The sequence below is a fragment of the Drosophila ficusphila genome, unplaced genomic scaffold, assembly GCF_018152265.1.
Source record: "Drosophila ficusphila isolate 14025-0441.05 unplaced genomic scaffold, ASM1815226v1 contig_286, whole genome shotgun sequence".
Taxonomy (NCBI): Eukaryota; Metazoa; Arthropoda; class Insecta; order Diptera; family Drosophilidae; genus Drosophila; species Drosophila ficusphila.
This window is the reverse complement of record NW_025064189.1, coordinates 4587278-4614578: the sequence shown is the minus strand read 5'-3', so window position 1 is coordinate 4614578 and position 27301 is coordinate 4587278. Positions and strand designations below refer to the sequence as shown.

Genomic DNA, 27301 nt, shown 5'->3' with positions numbered 1-27301 from the left:
TTTTCGTTTTATTCTTGTAATTGTTTTATTTGTATTTTGTTTGTTTAATTCGCTTATGTAATTTATAATTGGTATTGGTTATACATAAATACATATATCTACTTGCTATTGCTTATTTATAGGGAAAGTAATTATTTTAAGACTCCCCATTAATCGACACTAACATCGATTTAAATAATTATCACATTTCCTACAGTGTACGGCTATTTATGGTAGTTCACTTAGAGTTGCTTTCGGACTATGGAGTTGGCGTTGCTCGCGTGCTCAGCATGAAACTCGACCTCCAGATGGGGCCACTTCGGGGTCACTTGCCCTTCTGCGACTCCAAGTAGGTGGCCGTGAAGGTGAGCAGGCGGTGCCGCTGCTTCAGGTTGCGGGCGCGGACGTGGGCCGAGTTCAGCTCCTCGGTGTAGCTGCCGGGGAACCAGCCGACCGCTCCATCCCGGATCCTTTCGCCCTGGTACCAGCCTGCGGAAAAGTAAAAAGGATTAATAAGTGTACGGAGATGCATTAGAAACCACTATTCAAGTTTCTTAAATTATGCTTTGAATATAGGACTATTGCATTCTTACAATAAACTATTGCATTTAAGCATACTTTTGGAAAAACTTTGAAGTGATTTGAATTTTTCTGCGATTTAATTTCTCCTGAACTCACCGTCGGGCAGCTTTCGCGACACATTGACGACGTCGCCCAATTCCAGTTGGAGGACGTCCGGTTCGTCGGACTCGTAGCTGTGCTTCGCTACCACCTGAGGACAGTCCCATGATTCGTAGAGCTTCTCGCCGGGAGTCTCCGCCTCGGGCGGTCGCATCGCCTGCAGCCAGCGCTGCTGATCGGACACCGATGGGCAGGACAGCACCTGAAAGATTAGAAAGAGGTTGGGTATTAATTTAAATTATAATAATTTATATATTTATCTATTATATTTAATTGAGAGGGGTTCCCGAGAATTTTTAATATCAAAGTTTTATTTAAACTCACCAGCTCGACTGTTTTTCGGTCACTGTTCTCGAGGAGAGTCATCAGGATGAGGTTCTTCCCCGCCTGATCTTTGAGGTCCTTGGTGGGCAGCTGGGGCAGCGAGTCGCCGGTGGAGAGGGTCAGCATGCTCCTGGGGCAGTAATCGAAGACGGTGAACAGAGATTCCCCTCGCCGCTTACACAGAAGCAGCAGATCCGAGAAGAGGAAGGCGTAGATGCTGACCTTGGTCAGTCGCTTGCCGAAGGTCAGCTTGGCATCTTCGCCGCGCCACACAAGGTGCGTCAGTTCGCCTCTTTTGACCAGGAAGCGCGGCTTGGAGCCCGCTCGCGGCACGCCCACCGGGGCAATGGCCAATGCTCGAATGTGGGAGGGGAACTCCAGCTGGCGGGCGATCCGCTCCAGCTCGAAGGCCTGCTCCCACCGGTTGGCCGCCTCGTTGCACTGGCCCACGATCTTCTGGACGAGGGCGAGCGTCAGCTTCCAGCTCTCGTACTCCTCGCGATTCAGCGGCGACTCCTTGCTGAACACCGCGTCGATGAGGAGCGGCAGTCGGGTGATCCGCTGCATGGGCAGCATGAGGAACGAGTGCAGGTTGAGGCCGCAGCAGCTGGGACTCGCCTCCAGGCGCTCCAGATGCTGCTGGAAGGCCAGCGACTCCTTGGACTCCTTCAACCTACGCAGCGTCCTATCCATCCTGCCCTGATGCTCGCAGAAGGAGACGTAGACGTGGAAGTGCCGCTCGGCGATCTCGTAGATGCAGCGACTCAGTCCCAGCAGCATGATGTTGTCCTGCCAGCAGGCCTCCAGCTCCGTGAGCAGCTTCTCCGAGCACTCGTGCACCGGCACAATGTACGAGAAGAGCGCCTTGCGGTCCTTCGCACTAAGCACGGATGTGTCCACGAAGGCGCTGTGGTTCATGAAGTGCCTTCGCAAAAGGTTCAGCGACTTCAGGTAGCTCGCCTCCGAGGTGATGATCTCGAACTTGGCCTCCTGCAGACTGCGCTCCCGACTCGTCAGCGTGGCTTTAAATAATGGTTAAAATTAGTTGGAGGATCTTAAATCGTATAATAATTATTTTTTGGTACTTACGTAGTATGCATGATTGAATGACCTCTGGGATTTCACTCCACAGGGTTCGAGATGGTCCATTCTTGGGTTCCACCAGCTGGAGGGCAGTGGGTCGTGTCTTGGCCAGAGGTTCGGTCTTCGCCTTGGCGTGCTGGCCAATCTCCTCGTAGCCATCCGAAGAGCCATGTGCCTCCAAGTCGCGGGTGATCGACTGAAACAGAAATATGATGTTAATTACATTCGAATTAAGAAACCCATTTGGTTTTTTTTTGGATAGTCGAACCCCCAACTCACCTCCAATTTGGCGGCGCTGTACATCTGATAGAGTGGCTCGTTGGAGAACAGACTGTGCGGCTCCGAGGACATCTCGTCGCCCAGGCCAGCCTCGTTGCCCGTGGAGACACCAGAGCTGCCGCTGGAACTGGCCACGGAGACGCCACTGGTCTGGTAGAGACCCGACTCGGCGTACCAGGAGCTAACTCCGCCATGACCACTCGGCGTGGGTGTGATGGGTTCATCGCCCCTGGGAGAAACAGCTCCATTGGTGGCCTGCTTGAAGACACCGCACTCGGCGTACCAGGAGGTGGTCTGTCCGGTTTCCTGTTCCCGTTCGGGATCCGTGGGCGTTTTGCTGCCCGTCATTGGAGGAGGAGGCGGAGGCGGTTCATGGGGACGCAATCCAATAGTGGTGCGGCGCCTACTGGCCTTCGCCTCCTTTTTGGCCTTGCGAGCCACAGTCGAGAACTTTTGTGACTCCGCCGTTGGCGTGCAGTTCTTCTCGGAGAAGCCCGAGTCCAGTTCCCCGGATCCGTGGATCTCGGGTTCCAATGGCAAGGGTGGCAGCGATCCCTCGGGATCCTCCACGTAGAAGGTGCTTCGCGTGGCCGCCAAAGAGGAGAGCTGTTTGGTATCGAAGCTGGAACCGACTAGACTTTTGCGCAAACGGGAGCGAAGGCTCTTCCCATTCTTCTGTTTGGCTCTCAACACAGGAGCCTGCTCCTGGTGACTCTTGGTTGCCGGACTCCTCTCCGGTCCGTACTCCGTGCTCTCGTACACATCCTCCGTTCGCTTGGCACTCTCCACGTAGAACTGGGTGGCTGGCGGGGCATTCTCGTACAGCTTTTGCTGGCTGCCCTTGGGAGACTTTTTGCTGGAGATGAAGTCACGGAATTTCCGCACAAACTCGTACACCTGATTTTGGGGAGGCTTCGGCAGGCGATCGTTGCGCATGTCCACGCCGCTGTCGTTGTGCTGGAATCGAAAAGCGGAAGAGTTAGTTGGGAGAGTTTCCGGAATAAAAAAAAAAAACACTACTTAACACTTGGCTCATAAATTGATTTGGGTGTAAAAAACGGAAGTTTATAGCACAGGTTTAAATGCTGTGGCATTTACTCCTATCTAAGAAACCGCATTGCACAAGCTTGATAAGTTTTTTTTGTTTATAAGTGAAAACACATTTTAGATTTCTGTTGGGCTGTTTTGGTTTATAGAAAAAAGTTTACTATGCTGAGTTTAATTTTTTTATTACGGCATGGCAATATCAAAAATAATTTTTGTATAAGTAATCTATGTTTTTTGACACATGTTTGATTTATTTTCTTCTTTCTTTAATTAAAAACATGTGTTTTAATTCAAAAAGCCTGACTTTAGGTGAATCTCTTTTAGAAATGGGGCTTCGATATAGTATGCTTCCACTTACGTTTCTTAGTCGCTGGCTGGGTTCCCCCTCGCCGTGATCGTCGCTGTCCGTGTCGAAGGAGTCGTAGTCGTCCGAGATGACGGGCTCGCCCAGCGTGTGGGCGGATGCCGAGTGGTTCTTGCTGCGGCGGTGCGAGGAGCGCATTCCGCTGTTGCGACCCGACTCCTGGCTGTGTCGCACCAGCTGCGTTGAATGGCGTTTGTTTCCGAGTGGCGACAGCGTCTCGTAATAGTGGTCTGAGTCATCTGTAAGGGGGAGAAAATAAAAGATTTAGTTATCGTTTCCTGGTTCACATGGGGGTACAGAGCATAGAAGTCGCCATTTTACTATATATTATTACTATTTGTTTTAAAACTTTGTAGTTTTGTAAATAATTTATAATAATTTATGCAATCTTTATAAAATTAAAATCTTTTTTAAAATCTTAAAATATTTAAAATTACATTATATTTAAAATTTTAAATAATATATATATATAAATTGGTACAATTATTGCCAGCAAAGTTAATGATTGTATCGCACAGCTGATCAAATAACAGTGATAAATATTTTAAAAACCAGAACGAACCTACGAAAGTGCTCACTGTCATGGTGACCTTTGCCGAGTTGTCGCCCCCCTCCCCGCGGGTCACGCGCATGGAGGTCAGCAGGTGGGCCCGCTGGTGGGCGTGGCTGCAGCGCTGGCTAATGGCCGCCGCCTCGTTTTGGTAAATCGGTTCGGGAGCGGGTCGCAGGGGCTCCGCGGACACGGGACCGTTGAGATAGACGCTGCTGGAGTTCCCCTGACAGGTGACCGCCACCTCGCCGGCGGCACGAGGTCGCCGCTTGCGGGGCAAGGTCACCGGGTCAAAGGGAGGACCGCTGCTGCTCAGACTGCCGGAGCAGCTGAGGCGCTGGTCGTTGCTGCGATTCAGCGTCGACATCTTGTCACATCTTTGGGGTCAGAAGCCTGTCAACGGATTGATTCAATGAATCACTCAATTGGAGCAAATCCTGCACTCGAAAACTATTGATTTCTCAAGACTTTGGCATTTCTTCACAAAGGGAATTTTATATTATTTATATGTATATTTGTTAAATATTTTTCAGCATTTGTAAATTTATCAGTTTAAGAAGAAAATTGCCAAATAGATTTTTTAGATGCTGCTCTAAGTTTCAAAACTATATTTCATTCGTATTTTGTTCTCTTAATTATGAGTGGTTGCTGTTGCTTTAGATATTTTTCTATGGTTTATTCATTTATCAAATATTTTTCAATTTTTTTAAATGCATTGATTATTGGGTTATAAGTTAAAAATCCTGCTGTAAATATTTTACTCCAATTTCTCGATTTTTTTCAAGTGTGGAGCTTAAACTGTTGTATTCTGAACTCTGTTCTTGGAAAATGCACTCAATTGAAAGCAATTAAAGCTGCTGCAGCAATTGTCTGCCCTTTTTTGATTGACCAAATCAGCCCACTGTCCGATATGCTAATTAAACCGACTTTTCAAGTGACACAACAATACAGCTGCCGGCCATATAAGCGTATGGAATGCAAACCCGTGTGTGGCGTTGGCTAAACCAACTAAACTATACTAAACCAAACTAAAATAAAAGCAAACACCCAAGCGAGGGCATGCAAAATAGCGCAAATTATAATGGAATCATGGTTGAATGCAGACAGTCGCTGTGGATACAATGTCGAGTGATTAACAGACATGGCTCGAAAATCAAACACCATGATGTGGCAGGTGCCGTACTCTACTGCTATATGAAACTGCTCTAAAGACCAACGAATTTAGCAATTTCCAAACGAATTTCAAGCACTTTTTCATGGGGCAGAGAACAGCTTGGCTTGGTGGCCAAGCCATGTGTGAATTTAGAAAATTCTAGCTGGATACGGGCACAAAGTGCTTAGACTAGATACTATCTGTGCGCATATTACGTATACGTAATACGTAGATGAAGAGGCAGGCAAGCGCAGCGAGTGGCAACCGGTTCGTGAGCGCCAATAAAACCAGGCAGCGGGCCAAGCTCTGCCAGCTGAACATGAATATGAGTTTGTACCGATATGGGGCTTATGAACATATACCCACAGGTGCGGACAAAATAATAGCAGTCATCTTGGAAAGACGAAAAAGTGCATCAGGACGTTAACTTCAGAGAAAAATACTGTACTGTTTAAAAGTAAACTGGAATGACTTGTAGTAATTATAAAATTAGTTCTGCTTTAGTATTTATTAATTATGATTAAATGATTTCATAGCTAATATGTTTGCCTTTACTGTGTACATGTTTTGAACGAAACGAGATACTTTTTGGCGGCGACACTTGTTGCGCGTGGGCAGCTGGAAACTTTAAAGTTCTGACTGGAATACAAGGAGCTGCTGGGATTCTGGAGAACGCCATGATACCAAAGTTACCGGTTTCAGGTTATTGCTTACGGCATCGGCATCGAGTATGTATTCCCTGGTGAAATTCTGCGAATTTAGGCTTTTGTTGGTGCGTGTAAAGTGAATGTTCATATATCGCACCGCGGCGATGCCGATACGGAAATGGTTTATTTCATTAGCCGTCGCCTCGTCGTTATGGCGTGAGACCCAAACAAAGAAACCCAAGAAAAAGATGGTCTACGAATGCGATACAGTCGTAAACAAACGAATGCGGAGACGACTTTGGTTCATGTGTTACACATATGTACATAAGCATATATAGTTTCCATGCATACGAAGATGATCTTTTGTTTATTGGAATGCAGCAAGTGCAAGGCCGGCAGTTTGACGATCTCTTGCCGTTTCTGTCCGCTCTTCACGCATAAACAATTAACAATTTACAATTAACACTGCAATGCAGCTGGGAAAAATCCAGTTGATCAACGGATCGAACGGTTGATTGATCGCCTGACGCATTAAGGTTAAGATTATTAAGTGCCAAACGATGTCATTGTCTTCCAATCGGCGGCTCTTGGCCCCGTAGGAAACGGATAATGTCTGATAGATAGGAACGACCATCGGCGTTGGAAAATTGCTTTTACAGATATGTTTGCATTGCTTCACACTCTAAATTGCTTCATTTCTGTTGGTAATTTGTTCTTCACTTTAGTTTGTACACCTTTTGAACGTATTTTTCGTAATTAATTTTTTTATTTTTGTTTTTGGGTAATTATTCTTGCCCATGCCACATTCATAAAGGCTTAGTTTATTTTTAGAAGAATTTTGTGTCTGTTTTTATAGCCTTAATTTAAATATGCGCGTTTAACAATTTAACAAACAAATTTTTAATGCTTCCCTATTACAAATGTAAAACTAAAATTTTAAAATAAAGTTGTAAAGGTGAAGAAATGTTTTTTTCTAGCATGTGGTAATGTTTTGTAAATTTATGCACTATCATTGAATTTAAGATTAAGTTATGGAATCCACGTAACCCAAGTGAGTAAGCAAGTCACCTTTTTAAAAGTGTTTAATAGCTTTCAATTTCAAGCAATTACGTCAAGTAATTTCTATAGAGCTAACGAGTGATAATTTGTTCAACTATACAATTCGGTTTGTAGATACTATATGATCTCTATTTCGTATCGTGTATATTTATTGGGTGAGCCCTGTACAACTAGTCATCCAATTGAAAAAGTGCATTTATTCCGGAGATCCCCAATCGAGAGACATCTTCCTGCATGCGACAAACTCATAAATTTTTATGGCCCCAAACGACTGTGACTTTGGGTCTGAGTCTGAATTTCCACGACACTTTCGCCGCGGGCGTTGCGTGTCGGCGGCGGCGTAACGAGCCAAAGTTGAACGTGCCGCGGGTAAAAGTTAAATGTTAAGCTGAGAATTTCCATTTAGCGGGCTTCAAGCCTAAGCACTGCCGGTTTGCGGGCTTCGGTTTCACCCATGGAAACATGAAACAATTACAAGATATTTTCCAATTGCCAAGTGGGGTTGCGTTCGCTGAACTCTCGTTTTTTTCGGAAAAGAGGGGAGCGCCAAAAGAGATTATTGCATTTTTAACGCAAAGCCTTTTTTGTAGGATTACGCGCCACACTGAAACATTTTTTGAATAATTTTCATATTCAGAAAAATATTAAATTTCCCATAAGATAGAAGGCATTTTGAAAGGAAATTAACATTTGGAAAATAAAGCAGAGATACAATTTTCAATGTAAAACAAATATACTTTAAATTCCTAAATGAGTATGGATCTTTACATATTGAATGAACTCATTTTTGGATTGTATGTGTATTGAAAAAATACAACAAAATTAAAAATTCAGATCTTTAGATCGTTTTTGCTACTGTGCATGAGCATGTTCACTGGTCTTTGAATTCGAATTCGCACTCTAGTTCGCATTGCACATAGCCTTTTTGCAATAGTTGCTCATTATGACATGTTTTTTAATGCAAAAGTCATCGCCGTATTTGGGGAATGGCGATTCCTTTGGCCAATAGTTTGTACATCGGTTATCTCTCCGATTTTTTTCCCTTGTTTAGCTTTGTGTTTCTTTAAGACTTCTTCAAGGTTGCCTCGGACTGGCTTGAGTTTTATATTTCTAGACTGGTTTTCGTTTTCGCTAAACAATTTCGTCATCGCCCGCAAAGGCAACAACAACAAATGGCAAGAAAAAATAATAAAATTAAAAGGTGGACGATCACGAGGGGGGAAGTGGAGGGGGTGGTGTAAGGGCAGAGACAACAATAAAGTCGGCAACGGTTTCAGTTCGTGACGTCTCCAAAAAGCAGCAACAACCACACATAAATCATTCGAACAAAAACTTGTAATGCAAAAATGCACTAAGCTCTCTCTCTCTCTCTCTCTTGTTTCTTTCTCCCTTTTGTTTCTGAGAGTTTGGTAGATTTAAGATGCAATTCATGCACTTGCTGTTTTTTGAATTTTATTTTATTTTTCTTAGTTTGAAATTAGAGCAACATCATTATTTATCCACTGATATTCACATTAATCACACGAATTCCTCCGCGTTTTTATATTTCGGAGACCCGGTTTGTTTAGCGGACCGTCGGAGTTGAGCGCGTTGGAACGAATGAGAGCCCCAGATGCCAGCGGAGAGCAGCAATGCTACCCCAACATCGAAAGGCAATAACAACAACAACAACAAGAGCAACAACTGCACACTGCGTCCACTTTATGGGCATTGTACACTGTTAAAACAAATGGCACATTGCGTTTGAAACATTTATGTTACATATAAAATTAAAGTTTAAAATATTGTACAAGCTTACACTTTAGTAGTAGTACTTTACAAATATGCAAAACTAAACAATGCCTAAGATCAATTTTTCACGTTTGCTCGGGGTTACATGTTTTATTGTCTTTTATTTAACGGTAAATTCAAAAAATTAAATGCATTTAAAATTTAAATTAAATTAAAGATCAAAAATGTAACATTTCGAGTAGTGTAAAATTTTTGTGGAACCTGTCGCCCTATTTGCTCTCGGAGTTTTTTCTTCACTCTCACTCTCGTTTGTAAATAGGTGGCTAATTATTCGCTCTGTTAGCTGCCCGCCTTGTTAACAATTTGGGTTCCGCTTCACATTTGGCATTTGATTTCGGGAAACTCAGACGCCGCTTGAGGCAATGTTTTGAAGGGAGCTCGGCCAATTATGCATATTAATCGAAGGCAAAGTGATTAAGCGGCCTCAACTTGGGGCAATTAAACAGTTGATAATTATCGGTTTGGGGCGATGACAGTTTTTAGCGGTGGACTCCAAGTGTGGACAGTAAAGCTTAGCCCGGACACGAACCAGCGATCAAAGCTAGCGACTGTTATACAAAGCATAAGTGCAGGGGAATACCCTGTCTATGGTAAGTTTGTCAGTTGGTTTGAATTTGTATACCAACTTAACTGAAAATCCAGTTGAGAAAACCGATTTTTAAAATTATGGTGAACACAGTATTGAGAAAATGGCTTTCTGCCTTTATAAAGAGATGTCATGGACATATCTTGAAATATTGTTTATAAGCTATTTATTATTATTCTAGTTTAAAACAATTCTTACCTATACATATTTTTTTTAACAAGGGCCAAAGTTTGTATCATGAATTCTTAGAATCTTTGCCCAAAGTAAACCACTTAAAGCGTAAGCCAGCAAAGTATGTAAGGTCAAGGGTAACACGCGATGGATTGTCCCGGACCCGCAGTAAGCACTTTCTTAGGTTCTCGAATTTGCATACTTAAAGTCACGTAACTATTTGGCTTTCTCACTTACCTTCAATGCAGCTTATCGCCTTCTTTTGTTGCAGTCTTTTGTCTCTAATGCGCTTCGACCAATCCGGACTTCGAGTGCGATGCGGCTTAAACCTTTCCCGTACACTGAAAGTGAGGAAGGTCAAGAATAAGTAAAAGCAAAATAAAACCAAAATAATACTGGTTTAATTGACTAAAAATAGTTATTGGTATGCACTTCATAATTCCACAAGCGATCAATCAAACTAACTCAACTCAACTGATCTTCGCTGGACAGCCAGCAATTGATTTCCAAGAGTACTTTGATTGCCTTTTGGCTCTCAGCGTTTCTTGAGTTTCTGTTAAGAGGCCCGACAATCTTATCAACTGATAAAAGAGGAAATTGTAGGTCAGCGATCTAATTATTATTGGAGCCCCTCGAAAGCGGGGAGAAAATTGAGCTGTCAAGTAGTTTTCAATCAGCAGCGGGTGTTGCAACTGAAAAATTAACTCTGACAAAATGGAACACAGAATGACATTGTACTAATTAAGAGCTAACAAAGAGTTCTGGAAGAGACCACTATCTGCTTACCAAAATAACTATTATATGATCATTAAGTGTTTTGTAGTTCCTAATTGTTCTTAATAATCTGATAACTTGTATTTCTGTTACCCGTCTAGATAAGCTGAGTATACTTTATGGGAAAGTATATACTTTATATATATCGTGTGACTCCCAAGTTTATAGCTAAACTGTAATATATCTTAAGCAAGCAACAACGTCATTTAGATGGATTTTATGACGGCGCAAAACAATCTACGTTGCTTTGTTTACTAGCTTACTACTTAAATTAGATTAAGCAAATGCAAAAATAACAAAATGACTAAGAGCAGACTTATTACTTATTATGTAAAATATATATTTGCTGAGTACCATAATACTTAAGATTCCGTAGTTATAGAATTTAAAGATAAAAGTATAAACCCCCACCACCTTGACCTAGATTCTAGGAAAATTTTTGGGGTCAACCTCTAGCTATAAATATATAACTATTTATACACTCGAGTGTTGCAAGCGACAATGCACCATTTATTGGCAGCCCACAAAATTGTTAACGCTCGAAACCCCTGCGACTGCCTGTCTTTAGCACTGCGATAAGATAAGGCCAACCCCAAACAAACTGATAAGCAATCTACGCAGAATGTACATATGAGTATACAGCCCAGCTGTAATTGCAATTCCACTTTTTCCGGTGGTAATCGTTGTTGCTAAACTGGGAACGAACTGAATAACAATAACATTGCGATATTGTCTTCCGATTTGCACAATTCAAATGTGTATCATTCTTCATATCCAATTGACCTAAAGACTTCGGCATGCTTTTAATGCTTTTTTATTTGTATTTTGTGATTATTCCTGTCTAAATTTGTTTTGTAAGGCTAAGTATCGTTTTTTTGTTAAGATTAGGGATATGACCAATCAAGGCTTGCAACACTTGTGTTTATATAAACTTTATAAAATATTTGCAACTTTTTGAAAAGAAAATATATATTTTTGGAAATTATAACACATTCCTATGCTTCTGAGTTATGTTTTTAACGAATGAGTCTGCCAACAATAAATATAAAATTTTTTTCAATGATTCTCTAATCTCAATTAAAATCTTATTTAAATTCCAGACCTATGAGACCTATAATTTTCACAACTGACCTTTTCTATAATCAGCAAAAATGATAAATATGATAAGGCCCTTAATCAATCTACTTGTATTAAGTGTATACGAATTTGTATATATTAATTAAGTTATTCCTAAAACACTCTATAAATACTGAATATTTTGTTATAAATCTGAAAATTTTCTTATAAATTCATTGGATACTTACACAATAAACTGGGCCTCGTTGGGGGCCGCCTCCGCCGTCGCCTGGTTCAGCTCCCCGTCCGAGATGTCCACCCAGGCGTCGCTGTTGTCACTGGATCCCGCGATCGAGGATCGCTTGTCGTGGGGCTTCCCGCTGTCCCTGCTCCCGGAACTGCTGCCCATGGAGGATCTGCATCCCACGCTGGCACTTCCGTACACCACGCACCCAGTGGCCGCCAGCGAGGACTCATACAAACTGTTGGTCTTGTGGTCCGAGGAGATGGTCAGGGTGGAGCCGCTGCTCGAGAGCTGGATGCAGCTGCCGGCGGATCCGGGATGCTGGCCACTCGTTGCCATTCGCGCCTTCCGGAAGTGTGCGATGCTCTCGTAACAGTTGGAGCTCAGCGAAATGGCATCCGTGGTCAGGGTGGCTCCTCCGCCGGAAGTGGAGGCCTTGATTTGCATGGACTCGTAGCATCCCTTGATGGTGTCGTAGATGTTCTCATCCTCCTCCGACTCCTTGGCCTCCGGCTTTGGAGGAGCTGGCCGCAGTGGCATCGGCGATTTGTTGAGCACTCTCTTGGGTTTCGGAAGTTCCGGCAGCTCATCGCGGGTGTTCCTGCCTAAAGTTCCCGTTCCCGATGGAGTTGTGGGTGTGGTGACCACTTCCTCCGAGGCGAAGGACTCGTAGCCATCGTAGGCCGAGGGATTGGCCTCCTGGGAACCTGCAATCGATTCGTAACCCTCCAGCCAGTTGTTCGGCTTTTCCTTGGGAGTGGCTGCCTCCTCAACCGTTTGGTAAATATCCTCCACAATCTCCGACTTTTTGGCGTAAATCTTGAAGAGGCTGGAGGTCTGGGTTTCAGTCTTGGTTTCCTGGTTGACAGGTGTGATGGGTTCGTAGAGGGATTCGGGTTCTGCGAGCTCCTCATTCTTGTGATTTAGCTCCTCCTTATCCAAATCTTTGAGTTTATTTTCCTGCTCCTCCTGGACCTTCATCAGCTGCTTCTGCTCCATGATCATCTGCTCACCCTCGATGGCATTTACCAACGTAACATTCACCGCCTGGTTGAGCAGGATTTGATTGTTGGAGATCTGCTTGTTGGCTGCCTGGTAGACAAACGAGCTGTTTGGCAGGATGCGCTGCTCGAAGTCATCGTTGGCAGCCAAAAGGAGTTCCCGCTCGCCATTTTCCGCCGCATTTTCGTTTAGGGGATTGAGAACCTTGAGCTTTTGATCGAGAGCCTCTAGGGCATCCAGGATTTTGGCGTCGGCTTCCAGGCAGGGCGAAATGAGCAAAGGATGCGAGGAGTCCTCCAAATCATTTGCACTTGGCTTAACCTCTTTGGGAATATCCAACCTGAAACTATCTTTTCTGGGTGTTTCCACACTAATAACTTCCTCTTTGATAATTTTATCCTTGGAAACCTTCTCTGGCAGCACATTCTCCCTAAGATTCTCCTCATCTATGGTGATTTCCTCTCTGGATCTGCCTTTTGTGGGCGAGGGACTCGCTGATTTTCTACCTTTCGCGAAGGTGAATCTGAGCTTCTCGTAAATGGAGGCGTACTTGTGCTTCCGCTGCTTCTGACGCAGATCCTCTTCTTCGCCCAAAATGGAATCCATTTCGTCATTAGATTGCTCATTCTGAATCAGCTTTTGATGATTGCTGGGCAGTGAATCAGTTGAGTTTGTCTGCTCTTTGGCGGCACTTGTTTTCAGTTCCTCGCTGACCATCGCCAATTCAGGAATAGTTCCCGCCGGCAGCTTGAGATTCCTTTTACTTCGAGGAGTCCGCGGAAGATTGCTGCTCCGCATCAGTTCGAGGTGCTTCCGCATCAGCTGCTCGCTCTTCAGTGGGACACTCGGCTTCTCCAGCTTCTCGAACTTCTTGATGTTCCGCTGAACGGTGGAGATGCGGTTCTCCTCGGGATTCTTTCCCTCCGCCGTCGGTTTCTCCACGATCTTGTAGACGTGCGTTCCCCTAGAGAGCCACACTCCATTGTTCCGCTTCACCTGTTCCAATAATCTCGCATCCTTCTGGATAATCTCGTTGAACTGGTGGGTGAGCTTGGCCACCAAACTGATGCCGCCACTGGGATTTCCCAGCGAATCCATGCTGCTTATCCTCCTCGTTGGCTGATGATGCTGATGATAGGATTTGCCAGCGTGCGTTTTAAAGCTATACTTGCGACGTCCGCCCGATCGACCAGTTGATGACGTCACTGTGTTGGGAGTACTGCTGGATGAGGGGGGAGGAGGAGGTGGAGTTCGAGTGGGAAGTTATGGAATTGTGGGTGGTGGTTTGTAGCGATTCGCAACTGCCGCCACTTTGGGCGCTCGCCGCGCTGAGACTGAATTCCTCAAGGCGATTACGCTCCCGTTTGGCCCGCAGTTCCACTCGCTCCTCCTCCTCCGCCTCCACCTCTTCCTCCTTCTCCTCGATTTGCCCCTTTGATTTTCCAACCTTATCTACGGCTGATAAGAGCTCTGTATTATACGATTTGGCTGCAGGTAAACTGCTGTCGTCACGTTTCGCTCGCGTTTCGCTGGCGTTTAAAATCGCCTCATCGGCGTTGCTTCTCAACTTAGCCTGCATTCTGGCCTGCTCGGCGTTTTTGTACTTGTAGAAGTTGTCCTTCTCCCGCTGCAATTGCAATTGTTGTTGGTGCTTCGAGTGGGAGTCCTGCAGGTTATGCAAGCTGGCCGCGCGTTTTGCTAGCGACTTTTCCGGCGAGGGCGAATCGCGTGAGTTATTAAACGCGTTGACCAAACAACTCACGCTCTTGTTTAACTTTTTCAGAGTTCCCAGCGAGGTGGAGGAGGCATTCGAATGGGTGACTGGGTGGGAGTGGGGGTGGGCGTGTCCGTGATCCTCGCTGGCACTCTTGATGCGCTTGCTCCACAACAATCGCAGAGTTTGCACACCACGGAAGTCGCGAAACGCGCGCGATTCGCAGGTGCAATTTTGATTTGGATTCGGTTGGCTATTCGGATTTTGATTGGGATTATTAGCACTATCTTTGCCGGCCTTATCGCACGTCGGCCGATTGTTGTTCTCACTGTCACTATTTACCAGCCAGTTGATAATTGTCTTTTTTGTTTTGCGTGGCGTTGTTGCTGCTGCATTTGTTGTCTTTGCTGATGGATTGCCATTGAGATCACGGCCAGCGGCTTTGGCCGCCGCATCCAAGACAGGTGACATCGCCATCGTGTTGGCTTTGGCTTGCTCTGATCTTGGCCAGAAAGCGATCACGTTCTCGGCTAACCAAGAAGCAGCCGGCCAAGATGAGTTTGCTGTTGCCCCGCGGCCTGAAACGAGAAAAAAAAAACCAGTGAGTTGAGGTGAAGAGAAAGCTCGTGAAAATCTTGTTTATGCAAATGCAAATTGGGTGCCAGCGATTATATTTTAAGGCGTGCCTCATCGCAGCAATTATGCGTGATAAGCTAGCTGGCTTGTCTTTGGCCAAATGGCAAATGGAATGTCAGGGAGTTCCCGATCTTGAACAAACACTCTGTTTAAATAAATTAGATAAAAAACTTGGTTGTGCAGCCGTCTCTAGACTCCATAATATTATACTTTAAATATACAGAAGGTTATTGCCTAATGTCTTATATGTTCGTTTTTAAGGAAGCTATTGGGTGCCAATATAATTATAGTTTGCAAGTAAAATTTTCTTTACAATTATAAAAAGGAGATATATAATTTTGCACTTATATCATGATTTGCTCTGGTATTTCACTTATTATTTAAGCTGGCAAATGCCTTTAAAATGTAATTCAAATGGAACTTAAAACATCTGAAGTTCAACAACAGCCTGTAAAATAATCGACATCTTTAGTCACACAATTAGTCACATATTTTGTTTGTTTTTGAAAAATTTTATTGTTAAGAGTTGAGACTCATAATCTAAAAAATGTGCGTTATTTTTAATGCAAACATTCATATTTAAGATAATTTTTTTCAAAGGAATTAAAGAATTCTAATATCTGTTTCCTTTCTTATTAAGTCAACAAATTAATTTTAGTGAAACGAAACGAATAAAACATTTTTCGGATTTTTAAATGAATCTATTAATATAACCAAACCAAAGCAAAGAACCAATTCGATGAAGATCTAAATAAGCCTATTGAAGAGCGGTTAAGTATTAAAAACATTTGTTCTTTTCCATTGAGAAATGCCTACAAAAATTGTATTTGCAGTCGAAAAGTCTTTACCAAAGTCATGTAATCCGCCAAACTATTTTAAGCCTCTTTTCGATTTTTGACTCACATTGGCTGCCGAAATCGTGAGCAGACATTATTTCCACAAAGTTTTCAAGGAAGCCGAGGCGAACAAAGCTTGGGCAAGCGAGAAATCAGTGCGGTGAACAACATTGCGTATGCTTGATACGCTGTGAATGCGCTGGCTTATCGCCTTGCGATCAATGTTGGCTGACAATACAGTATATAGCATATGGCATATGGAGTATGGCATATGGCATTGCACAAAACCCAGGCCACAATATTGTCTTAACGCCTCTTCGCACCTGACAATTGTTTACCTCCTCGGCGTCACACAGCCCGCCCCCTTTTCCGCCCACCACCCCCCGCACTCACGTGTTTTTCTTTTCTTTTATTTTTTTTTTGTCACACACAAACGCCAATTATAATGAGCGATTACATAAAGTCGAAACAATTTCTTCTGCCTCACATGCGGTATCGTAAAATGGCTTTTAAGCGGCTTTCGGTTAGTTCGTTAGCCGTTTTCATCTGCGCTCTTCTCCTGCTTCTTTTTTCTTCCCTTTTTGTATTTAAGTAGTATATCCATGTGTTTTTTTCTATTTTTTTCTATTTGTCACATTGCCTCGCACGCGGCAAGAATAATGAAATTAATTTTTATTTGCCATTGCAAAAAGGTTTTTTATTTAACAAAATATTATATACGAGCCAAACACTCACGCATGGCGACCAATGTAAATAAAAGAGCTCAAACTGCTGATTACGCAAACGTCTTTTTGGCCGACAATGTGTTTTTGGCATTACGCGCGTCTGGAGGAAACTGTTGGCCAAAAGCGTGTTTACCTCAAATGTCTTGTTTATTCAAAATGGAATTTTATTGGCGATTATTTGTCAATTGCAAGGCGGAAAGCAAACCGGCCGCCAAAATGGGGAAATCCAGGCGGATCAATGCCAACTGGCTGCCCAGGTTGGCTTTTCATATTTTCGGAATTTCAATCAATTAATAATACGTAAATCATATCATTATGAATTGAAAAAAAAACAGTTTTAAGTGGTTAATTAAAATACCTGATTAAAATAACAGCTAAAACTGAGTACAAATGACTTTCTAAATGAAAACTAGAAAAATATTAATTCATGTAAATATGTAAAAAATGTTCAAAAAGTAAACAATTTTAAGTAACTTTGGAAAATTGCAGAGACTTTTACTACTTCTATAAACTATAAATTTAAATATTATTTAACTTGTGTTCAAAAAAGAAACTTGTTATTTGGCTGACTTGTAAATGTAAAAGTTTTTATTATTTATCCATAATTATTAAGCTTATAACCCAAAGAAATAAATCTTTTAGCTTTCGGTTTTAGTCGCTATAGAATAATAATTTCAATGCCTTTTATATAGAGTGGACTCAAAGGCCATTCAAGCTGTGAGGCGGCGGTCAACAGCTTTTCGGCCTGGTCAATAAAAATGTTTTGCATATTAAGCAGCCCAAACCGAAAAGAAAAATGTAAACAATTGACGGCGAGACACCTCAACAATACAAAAACCGAGCTCATCTTTAGAAGAAGAAAAGACGGAATCATAAAAAAGAAACTTGATGAGCTGCACTTTTTTTAGGCTAAGCTGCAGTCAGCTGCACCTGCCTTACATTTATTATGACGATATATAGTATACTATATATCTTTAGGTATGCAAATGGCTTTCAACGGATGCAGCGTTTTGTTTGATTTCTTTTTGTTTGCCCTATCACAATGCAGCGGTCATAATTTCCAAGGGCGGGAGAAAGATTTCCCGGGTTGAGAAAGAAAAGGTATTGACAGATGGAGTGAAAGTGATAATGCCCAGCTGGCTTTGAGCCAAGAATCCGGCGATTAGACACGCGGTCAGCCAACTGATCTTGGCTTTTACATGCGAATGCGGAAGAAGATGGCAAATGAAATAACACAGAAATATTTTAATTTCGAGAAATTAAATCAAAGGAAATTTATAGCCATTTTGCATAGACTTAGACAAAAAAAACAGAAAGAAACAAAACATGCCGCCATTAGAAATGTGAAAGTTTACTTTTCCTTTTTGCTTCTCTCTATTTATTTTTTTTAGTTTTTTATTTCAAAGCTAATGAACTGTCTTCGTGATGATTTAGCGATGCTGCTGACATCTGATGAGGTGTGAAAAATATGTGGGATAATTCTGGGCTTACAGTTGGGTTGCACAATAGTATTGGTTTAATATTCCACCGATTTACATCACCACACACTGGACCCTGAACCCAAGGACCTCAGACTGTCCGGATATTGTTGACTGGTTCGCGACTAACTGATATTTGTTTTTGTTTTGGCCGCGTTGCCGTGGGGAAAATCAACCACCAAACAGCTCTTGCAGCCCTTAGCCAACTGAGGAACTGAGGGTTCTGGCTAGCAGGCTAGCAAGCTAGTAGCAGGCTGGCTAGCAGCGAGCAACCCCTAACCGTTAATACACCACTGCGTATGCTTTATATGGTAAACAGTGCTGATGGGTCGATAGTTTGCCGTATTTTCGAAGGGTGGTTCCTATTTACCACTTATGCTGCCCTCTCAAGTGCGGCATTATTCAAGCTTTGTTGCCTTTCTGGTTGAGTCTAAGTTAAATTTAATTTGCTTAAATTGATGCACACAAGTGACACAATTTATTCAGCCCGAGCGCTGCTTATCTGCCCACTGATTACAGACTGAGTCATGGGCGTAAGCTTATCGAACGGCAAATTGGGGGAAATTTGATTGACTAATTTGTATGTGAGTGTGTAGATATTGAGTAGGCACAAACATATGTTGTGTTTATAGAAGAAAAACCAGCATGCAAACGAGCATTAACTGCATTCCAAGCTCCGCTGCCTCGGCGCCAAAGAACCGCAATTTTAAACTTCAGACTGAGACTACATACGTTTTGGCCCGGGTCTAAATCTTGGACTAGGTCTATGGCTATAACCGCGTAAGGCACAGAGGCGTATAATTAGCGTGCAGCATTGGCAAAGTGAAGCTAATGGAACCAAACAACACAACGCAGCACAGCACAGAAACATGGCCACGGAACATGGCTAACCGTAATTCTGAAACCGTAAGCGACGATTCCGAATCCGAATCCGAGTCCGACATGACATGGAAGAAGAAGAGGTCAGTTCGGAGGCCAATTCAGCTGAGAAGTGTGCGAATACGCGGAATAAACGGAAAACACACCGTCAACGTCAACGTCTGCGGAGTTAACAGTTAAGTCATGCCATTAACTGGCCAAAAAGAATGCGTTGAAATATGATTTCATTTAATAACCAGTTGACAACACTTCACCGCAGCAAATACGAAACGAAGGAAAAGTTGCGAAAAAGTTAGACGAACACTAAGCTTAAATTAAAATAAATTTAAAATTCTTCTTTCGTGAATAAATATAAATTAAATAAAATGATGAAAGATAAAACTTAAATTGAGAGTACATAAACATTTGATTATACAACATTCCAAATGTGACTTGAACCATAAAAATAGCTTGGAATTTATAGAGTTAGGATATCAAATTGAAAATTCCTTTTTTTTAATCTAAAACTAACATTTATTTCTCACTATAAACAACTCCTTTCTCAATCGATTAAACTTTTGCATGTGTATGTAAATTTTACTGCTTACTGCTTGTATAAAATGAACCAAATTCCATTTTCTTAGAAAAAAAAGTAATTAGATCTCAATTCAGTTTAATTACCATCAAATTCGGGTTCACTCGATCTAATCCCAACGGAAATCGAAGTTTTAGCCAGGCGATCGGAGACTTAGAGCCTGTTCTTGGTGAAATTTCGCTTCTACCGATTTGGTATGTATGTATGTGGAATTTGCCAAGTGGTTTGGCTAGATTCTTTCAAGAGCACACTAGCACCACGCAGATTTTCTTGTGGGCGTTTCACTTTTGCCAGCTTTCATTTCACTCTGGCCTCAAGAAATTAGCCAATTTGGTGCACTCGTTTCTGAGCTATTGCACTGTCGCCACCGATTTAGCATATGCCCTATTGCACATTATCTTAAACCATAATAAGTTCGGTTCGAGCCGAAAACACAATCAAACACAAAACACGCGCTGAGGAGTGCCGAGAAATAGTTGGAGAGCACCGCAGCAACTCCAAACGTCTCCATCGACCGACGACCGCAAAGCAACTGACGAGTGCTGCTGCCGCCGTCGACGTTGCTGCCGCTACTGACGCTGCTGCTGCTGCTGCTGTTACAGTGACACAGCAAAAAATTTCATTAGGTTCCATGATTTGTTTCTAATAAAAATTAATCATTACATTTTTTGACTAACCCGTTTAAGCATGAAAAATAAACAAGAAAAAATGTCATTATGATAATAACAAAATATTTAATATGTAGTAAATACAAACTTATATTGATGATAGTCAGATCGAAAAATAATAAAAAATTTTATAATGTTACAGTCATGCAATAAGTTCAAATCTACTTAAAATTATTATTTCTATGTGGGAAACTAGCAACTCAAACTTTTTGTTAGGTATTCAATTCAATATAAAATATTAGAGGTATTCTTTTCAATTTGCGTGGCTAGTCTATATATTTTTCCCGCAGTGCACTGCAACTCCGGTTGGGAGTCGTGGATCTTGGATCGTGGCGTTCGTCTCGCATTCTTGTGCATTGGCTTTTGGCGCTGCATTTTGTTCTGATTCTGTGTCTGCTTCTCTTCCTCTTTCTCTTTCTTTTGCCGTTTCTGCTGGCTAACTTTTCCCCGACTGCCAATTGCATTTCTCCGCAGGCATGCGACCCACAAAAGAGGATTTGGATGCGGGATCCAAAGATTCTGGCGGAAGAGCCACAAAGAATCGCTTGTGCGCGTTCGTTCACACTGGCTGTGGTGGCTTTTAATTAGGCAAACAAATTTTAATTAAGTCGCAGCGCCTCTAATTGATTTGGCAGCAACATTAATTCAGGGTTTGGCATGTCTGCAGTGTGTAAATCTCTTCTTTGAGGCGCCTGGGAAGCGGAAACTGGTTTTCTAGCCCCACGAAGATTGAATGATTCTGCAAAGATTGCACTCCCCAAATTTATATACTTCAATCAGTGCCCATCAATCGACACGAATCGGTTAAGCCGCTGTTAACGAAACCGGTTCAAGTTGGGAAACTCAATACCAGTTCTTGTCCAAGTTCAGCGGAGTCGAAAAGAGACGGCACAAAAACAGAAACACAGAAAAGTCAGTGCAAAAAGTAAACAAAAGCAAGTAAACAAAATACAAATTAAAAGCAGCGCGCCAGCGGATCCAAAACAAATCAAATATTTAACGGCTGTTACGGCGCGAGTGAGCGGGATGGCCTGCTTTGGGGTGACCATTTGCCGCTGTTAAAAAGCAATAACATTTTAACCCATTGTTCACATTCATGTTAAAAAAGAACAGCAATTCACAGTTATGGAGTTCGAAATTCAAAAATATAGAAAAAAAACAATATCATTCTGATCATAGAAAAAATAAATTATTTTTTGTTTGGTGGTTTTTAATGCATGTGTTTAAAAATTCCCAGCTTTAATATTACTCATTTGTTGACGATCTATATTAATCACAAGCATGAGTAGCATATGGCATATGTATACAACTGAATATAATAAAACAATATTTAAGCTCACATTTAATAATTTATGTACATACTGCAAACAATATTATTGCAAGAAATAAGAAAATATACAAAACTAACAAGCTCAAATATCGCGTGCGAAACTACGAATAAGTTATTCATAAATACGTATATTACTATGATTACTTAATAGAAAGAGGGGCTTGTGAGAATGCTTTTTAGGAAAAGTTGTTACTGTGTAAGTCAAAGCATTTTTAAAAACGATATTTAAAATATTTTTTTAACCATGGTTTAGTAACCCAATAGCAAGAAGGGTGTTAAGAAACCCAAGGTGGAAGTGGCACAGAGTTACAAGGAATTTTAGAATTTCGTAAAGTTTCGACGTGCACGAAAAACTCAAAATCTGAGCGACCTGCAAACCTGGTTTTCGTTTTCATTTTCCTTTTCATTTCCATTCAATGCAATGCGAAAAACAGCAGTGAAACACTTTGAAAAACGAGGAAAAAAACGAAAAAAAGCTGAACGCCCATACATGGGCTTGTCAGCGCAACCGCTTTGTACTTGAGTGGATGGGTGGATGGATGGATCATCGTCATTATGATGGGGGTAATCATCATCTGGGGCTGTTTATGAGGCTGGAGCACCCGGTTATTTGGTTGCCACATGTGGCAGCCCCGTTTCCACAACAGACACTTGTTGCCCGCCGTATCTTCGCATCTGTATCTTTGTATCTTTGTATCTGTCTCTGTAATTTGCATTAAGTGGCTGATTTTCCTTCGGCTGATTTCGTTTTCGTTTTAATTTCTGTTGTTTTTTTTGGGGAGGTTTTGGGCTGGGTTTTGGTGTTGGGGCAACGGGGCGTATGCGAAACAATGCCCATTAATCACCGGCAGCTGCGGTAATGCAAAACTTTAATTATCGTAACCATTTCAGCTGACGAAACTGTAGCGTAAGAAAAATGCCAACTTCTTCTCTTTTTTGGTCTATTTAATTTATTGTACAACTGTTGAAAGAGAGAGAGCAGAGCAGAGATGAAATCTGGGCGCGGAAAATAAATCTAAAGCACTTTCCAACTGTCATCAAGTGTCGCATGTTGCATGTTATTTTTTATTTTTCTTTTTTTGCAACCCCCTGCGAAGCGAAACAGAGTGAAAATCTAATGAAAAAGGTAGTGAAAATAGGTATTTGAAGATTAAAGCCGGCTTAGTTGGCCTTGGCAGGGGTCTTCGGGTTTTCGTGTCCCCATCAAAGCCACAAACGTGATTTGTTCAGAATTAAATCGGAACCACGTACGAACAATGGTCTGTGGTCGTGGCCGGTTGCCCGGAATCGTGTTTAATCATTAAAAACAAAGAGTCCCCATATCAAACAGAAGTACAGAATTAACTGCAAGGGGAAAGTGAGCCAATGTGTGGCGAAATGATTCAGCTTTCAAGGAAATGTGGTAAATGTGGTAATCTTGTGCGTACTAATTCCCGATTACATTAATCAGCTTGTTTGTAAGATGCGCGAATTCAGCGATTGAATTCTAAAGTTAGTAAGGATGAACTGTTTTTTAAACGAACAAGAGATATAATTGAAATAAGTTCTGAAAATAACAAAATAAGTAGAACTTTGCGCTTTAAATTCTGCATTCTTCTGTACTGCTTTTATTTTTACCATCGCAGGTAGGTCAAAGTAGGACAAGCAAATTTAAATATATTTTTATTCAGTAAACAAATTAAAAAGTGGTAGATTTTTCTTACTAAAATACATAAAAATTAGCCTACATAATAAAAACCTAATTTAAAGCCCTTTGGCCATTCGAAAATTTCCCTTTAATTTGTACAAAAAATATGTTAATTTTAAGAGCTTCTTTTGCGGTTCCATCTCATTATAGGAATTGCTTCGGGACTTCTTTCTCTCGATCGGGTAACCAGTTTGGATCTCTTATTCATGGACAGGTGATGTCTCATCGATGTTTTGGTTCGATCAACGAACTCTCTAGGCCAAATTTGACTTTGACGTTGGAACTTTGTATCATCTTAGTATTTGCATGAGCACCTCCGAAAATCGCCCACACACTTAGGGTGACACAGTTTATTCAGCAATGAACTATATAGAATGCTTGACATGCCACGAAAAAGATATTGAACGTGAAAACGATCGTCTCACGACCTGCGATCTTGGCCAAATGCCGATTGCATATCAATTAGGGGAATTTCTCGAGCCAAAAAATATTGGCCAGCCCCGAAAACGAAAAGAACCTGCTGATGAAGCCTGACAGCTTCATTGGCATTCGCGACTTCAGTCAGCGACCGATCGATTAAGTCAACATAATTTACGGTGCAGTTTTCACAGCGAAAATGTCACCAGGTATTTCAGATATGGCGATGACGCGTTTGTTTCTCCTATTGTAGTTTTTTTTGTTAAACTTTAATATATTATTATGCATTTTTTGCAACGTTAACTGCTGTTGGCCGAGCTACAAAGTTCAATGGCTGGCACGTTGAATGCATTCGTCAAGCAACTGGCCCAAAGACATCGTTGCACGTGTAATAAATATTACAAATATATCTATTTCAACCATTTTGTGATTTTTGTAAAAGCATGCATTTTATAAAAGAGAAAAAAATATATACTCAAAAAATATTATAAATAATTTCAGTTAATTTCTGGTGATAAAGAATCAATTACTATGTACATATGTTTATCAATATATTTATGTGTCATAAAATATATTTTTAGATTTTTTCTTTTGCTTTTTTAAAGAGAGAACATTAAGCTTTGGGGAATTTAGATATTTGACTATAATATATGAACTTTACTAAGAAAAAAATTTTGATTAGTAACAAAATATAAATAAATAGCGTAGGTAATTTCCCGCAGTGCTTCCGGTGGCCACTTGAGTAAGAGGAATTTTTGTGCAGCTCTGTCTACAGGTTTTGACCAGCATCAGCAACGCATTTGGGCCATGAGTCACGGATTGGGCCTGAGGAATGCCAGGGAAAAGTCCCCCAGACTGGGCTAATTCCGACCAGGGTTGTCAGCGCCTGTAAGCTGCACCTACGAATTACAATTACGAGTATCTTTGGATCTGGGCATCTATTTGTATCTGCAAGCTACAAATTCAAATTTACGCCCACACAGCTGAAATTCGTGTGCGGCGAAACGTGGGCGTGGACTCTAATTATATGGCCAGTACTTAGACATCTGACAATTGTTATGCAAAGAAGCTGATCTCAAGATGGCAACCCCTCTGAGATCATGTGAATGAAAATGGAAAGTGGTTGGCCCCCTGCGAGCTATAATCTTTGGGTATAATTTGCCGACTGCATAACTAACAGAGTTATTATTTTGATTTCTTCTTTGACGACAAAAGCGAAACGGAAGCCATGACCAGGCCACTCCACTTTGTACAACTCAATTTAGCAGACATTGCAGAATTACTCTCGTCACAATCTCGTGTGTGTAAACTGGTATTTGCCTTGTAATGAGGCCGGAAGAAATCGCGGTAATTGTAACGGTGACTACGACTCAAAGTCGGAGTCGCAATGAAATGGAAACTGGTGGTGCAACTAAGTAATCCGTAGGTAATCAAAGGCAGGGCCCAGGGCAAATCCAACATGCGTAAGTTAGATGTAAATAAAAATGGCCGATGCAAAACAGATCACAATCCATTGGTAAATTTTTAGAATAAAAAAAAATCATTGTTCTTTTAACCCTTCAGAAAAATATAACTGAACAAAAAATATTTAATGTGTTTTTTCGTAACAACTTAAGCTCCAAGAAATCAAAGAGTAACTTATAATGAAATTTGGGTCAACTAAAATAAATGTTATTATACATATGTTAACATTAAAAGATACCATAACAATATTTGTTTTGCTCTTTGTAAGACGAACAAGAAATGAGTAATGGATACTCAGCAGAACCCAGTTTCATAACGATGCTAATCAATCTTTCACTTTTCGGTTCCTCCCCTCAATTCGCCGGATAAACAACTTTCAAAGAGAGTAAAGCCCGACCTTTATTTGCTTTTGGCAGCTTTCTAACTGCACGGCAACCAAAGCCGTAAATTGGCAAAGAAGGGCGTAAAAAAACACAAAAATCAAAGAGCTCAAGAAGTGTAATAAAAAATGTTTAAAGCTCTCAAAGAATCGAGTGATGTTATCTTGTGCACATATGTACTGGAGAAATTATTGTTTTTCCAAGAAAACTTCCGATAAATCCCCGCACTTATCAGTAACAGAGTTATTTTTATTATTTGAACTGTGCAATTGCATGTAGGAATGGTCTTATCAGTTTTCTTTTGTTCAGTTAACTTACATTTTGAGGCAGTTTATTTCGCTTGTATTCTTGTATTCCAAATCCAATATTTGCATCCAAAGTGCTCAATTAGCGGGGCTTTAAATCAATCAATTTATGTGTTCACTCTTTTCACTGTGTTATGCTAATAAGCCAATTCCATTGTTATGTAAGGAACCGACGACTGGGTATTATCTTTCACGCTTTCATACACAAATCAACCTTGGCGTATTATCATTTTATCTATGCTTTTGCGACTGGCGAATCCGTTGTGCACTTTCGCGGGCAGAAGCCGCTAAAACCGAGCGCTGCCCCACCGAACACTTGCCACATTTTTCACTTTTCTGCTTTTCCACTTTTACTTTTCTAATTATTTATCCAGTCGATTGCAGAGTTGCAGCACTGGCGGCGATCAATCACATTACTCAGCCTCTTTCTGGGGCTTCGATAACAATTGGACGTGGAGAAGTGCGGAATGAGCAACCGATTCGAACCAAACCGAACCGAACCGCGCGCTAATGGAGCTCGTCGGAGGTTGATAGCTGGACTGCGACTGAAAACGAGACTGAAACGGAGACCGGAGACGCAGACTGATACCGCCGGATCGGTTTGGGGCTTCGTTGGATACGGAGCGGAGGGAAGGGGATCGGCTGGATGGATGGATCGCCGACAGCGAGAGCGTGCGAGAGTGCGCAGCCATAACAATGGGGCTGCGCCGCCGAGCTCCGAGTTCGGTAGCTTTGGGTCAGTCGCCCGAAGGCCCACATTCGGACAAGAATCGGATCGGTCACAGGGTGACTCGGGCAGAGAGCTTTCGCGGGACTTCTCGCCACTTAGCGGTTGATGGTAAATAACTGTCCTCAATTCAAGATTCTGTTTACTCTTCGTGGAGTACTTATCGTGGTTTTGCGCCCTTTCTGGGGATATTATCGAATATTATGTACCCTATGGTATGCAGATTTCGATAAAGTGGTTTGATCATGTTACACTATTTACAAAGAAAATAAGAAAAAAGATTTATATTTTTATTTAAGAAGTTTTACTCTAAGTAACTAGAATAATAATAATAACCGAAAATGCAAAACAAAAACAAAATTAGCTAATCTTAAAAAAATTAAATACAATTTATTATTATACAAATCTATTTTTTGTGTTTCGTTGACCTGTAATTCGTCTAAATAGATAAGCAATAATAATATGTATATAAATTCTGCTTCAAAAAGAGCGTTTAGAAACTGAAGCTTTTCTGTTTTTTCCCATTTCTTGTAGCAATGCAAAATACTTGAGTCAACAAATAATAATAAAGAATTCCAGACACGTCTTTAGCCTCTGATACACTTTTACACACAATTAACTGGCAACCGCACAAGAGCAGCTCCAAAAGAAAGACACTCTTTTGAGCGATCGCCGGAGGAGTTCCTACGGG

At 41.7% G+C, this 27301-nt stretch overlaps 1 protein-coding gene and 1 long non-coding RNA gene across 9 annotated transcripts; one reads left to right on the top strand and one right to left on the bottom strand.

The window, feature by feature from the left end:
- Positions 1 to 20148, bottom strand: LOC108100431 (ephexin-1). 7 transcript variants are annotated; one of them, XM_043207674.1, is made up of 10 exons: positions 19719 to 20148; positions 14069 to 15082; positions 11793 to 14022; positions 9952 to 10055; positions 3752 to 3996; positions 2347 to 3303; positions 2074 to 2263; positions 985 to 2006; positions 658 to 862; positions 1 to 468 (listed from the first exon to the last, which is right to left on the bottom strand). In XM_043207674.1, the coding sequence occupies exons 2-10, from the start codon at positions 14979 to 14981 to the stop codon at positions 305 to 307; spliced, it is 6030 nt and encodes a 2009-aa protein (XP_043063609.1). In that variant the 5' UTR covers positions 14982 to 15082; positions 19719 to 20148; the 3' UTR covers positions 1 to 304. The 7 variants fall into 7 exon arrangements, with proteins under 7 accessions (XP_043063609.1, XP_017059837.1, XP_017059833.1 ...); XM_017204348.2 differs by lacking the exons at positions 11793 to 14022; positions 14069 to 15082; positions 19719 to 20148 and adding an exon at positions 10147 to 10194; XM_017204344.2 differs by lacking the exons at positions 9952 to 10055; positions 11793 to 14022; positions 14069 to 15082; positions 19719 to 20148 and adding exons at positions 4320 to 4785; positions 8680 to 8772.
- On the top strand, positions 15560 to 17985 carry LOC108100433. 2 transcript variants are annotated; one of them, XR_001771990.1, is made up of 3 exons: positions 15578 to 15910; positions 17394 to 17679; positions 17750 to 17985. It is a non-coding gene; the product is annotated as an uncharacterized LOC108100433 (long non-coding RNA). The 2 variants fall into 2 exon arrangements; XR_001771989.2 differs by having other exon boundaries at positions 15560 to 15910; positions 17394 to 17985.
- Positions 20149 to 27301: the final 7153 nt, after the last annotated feature.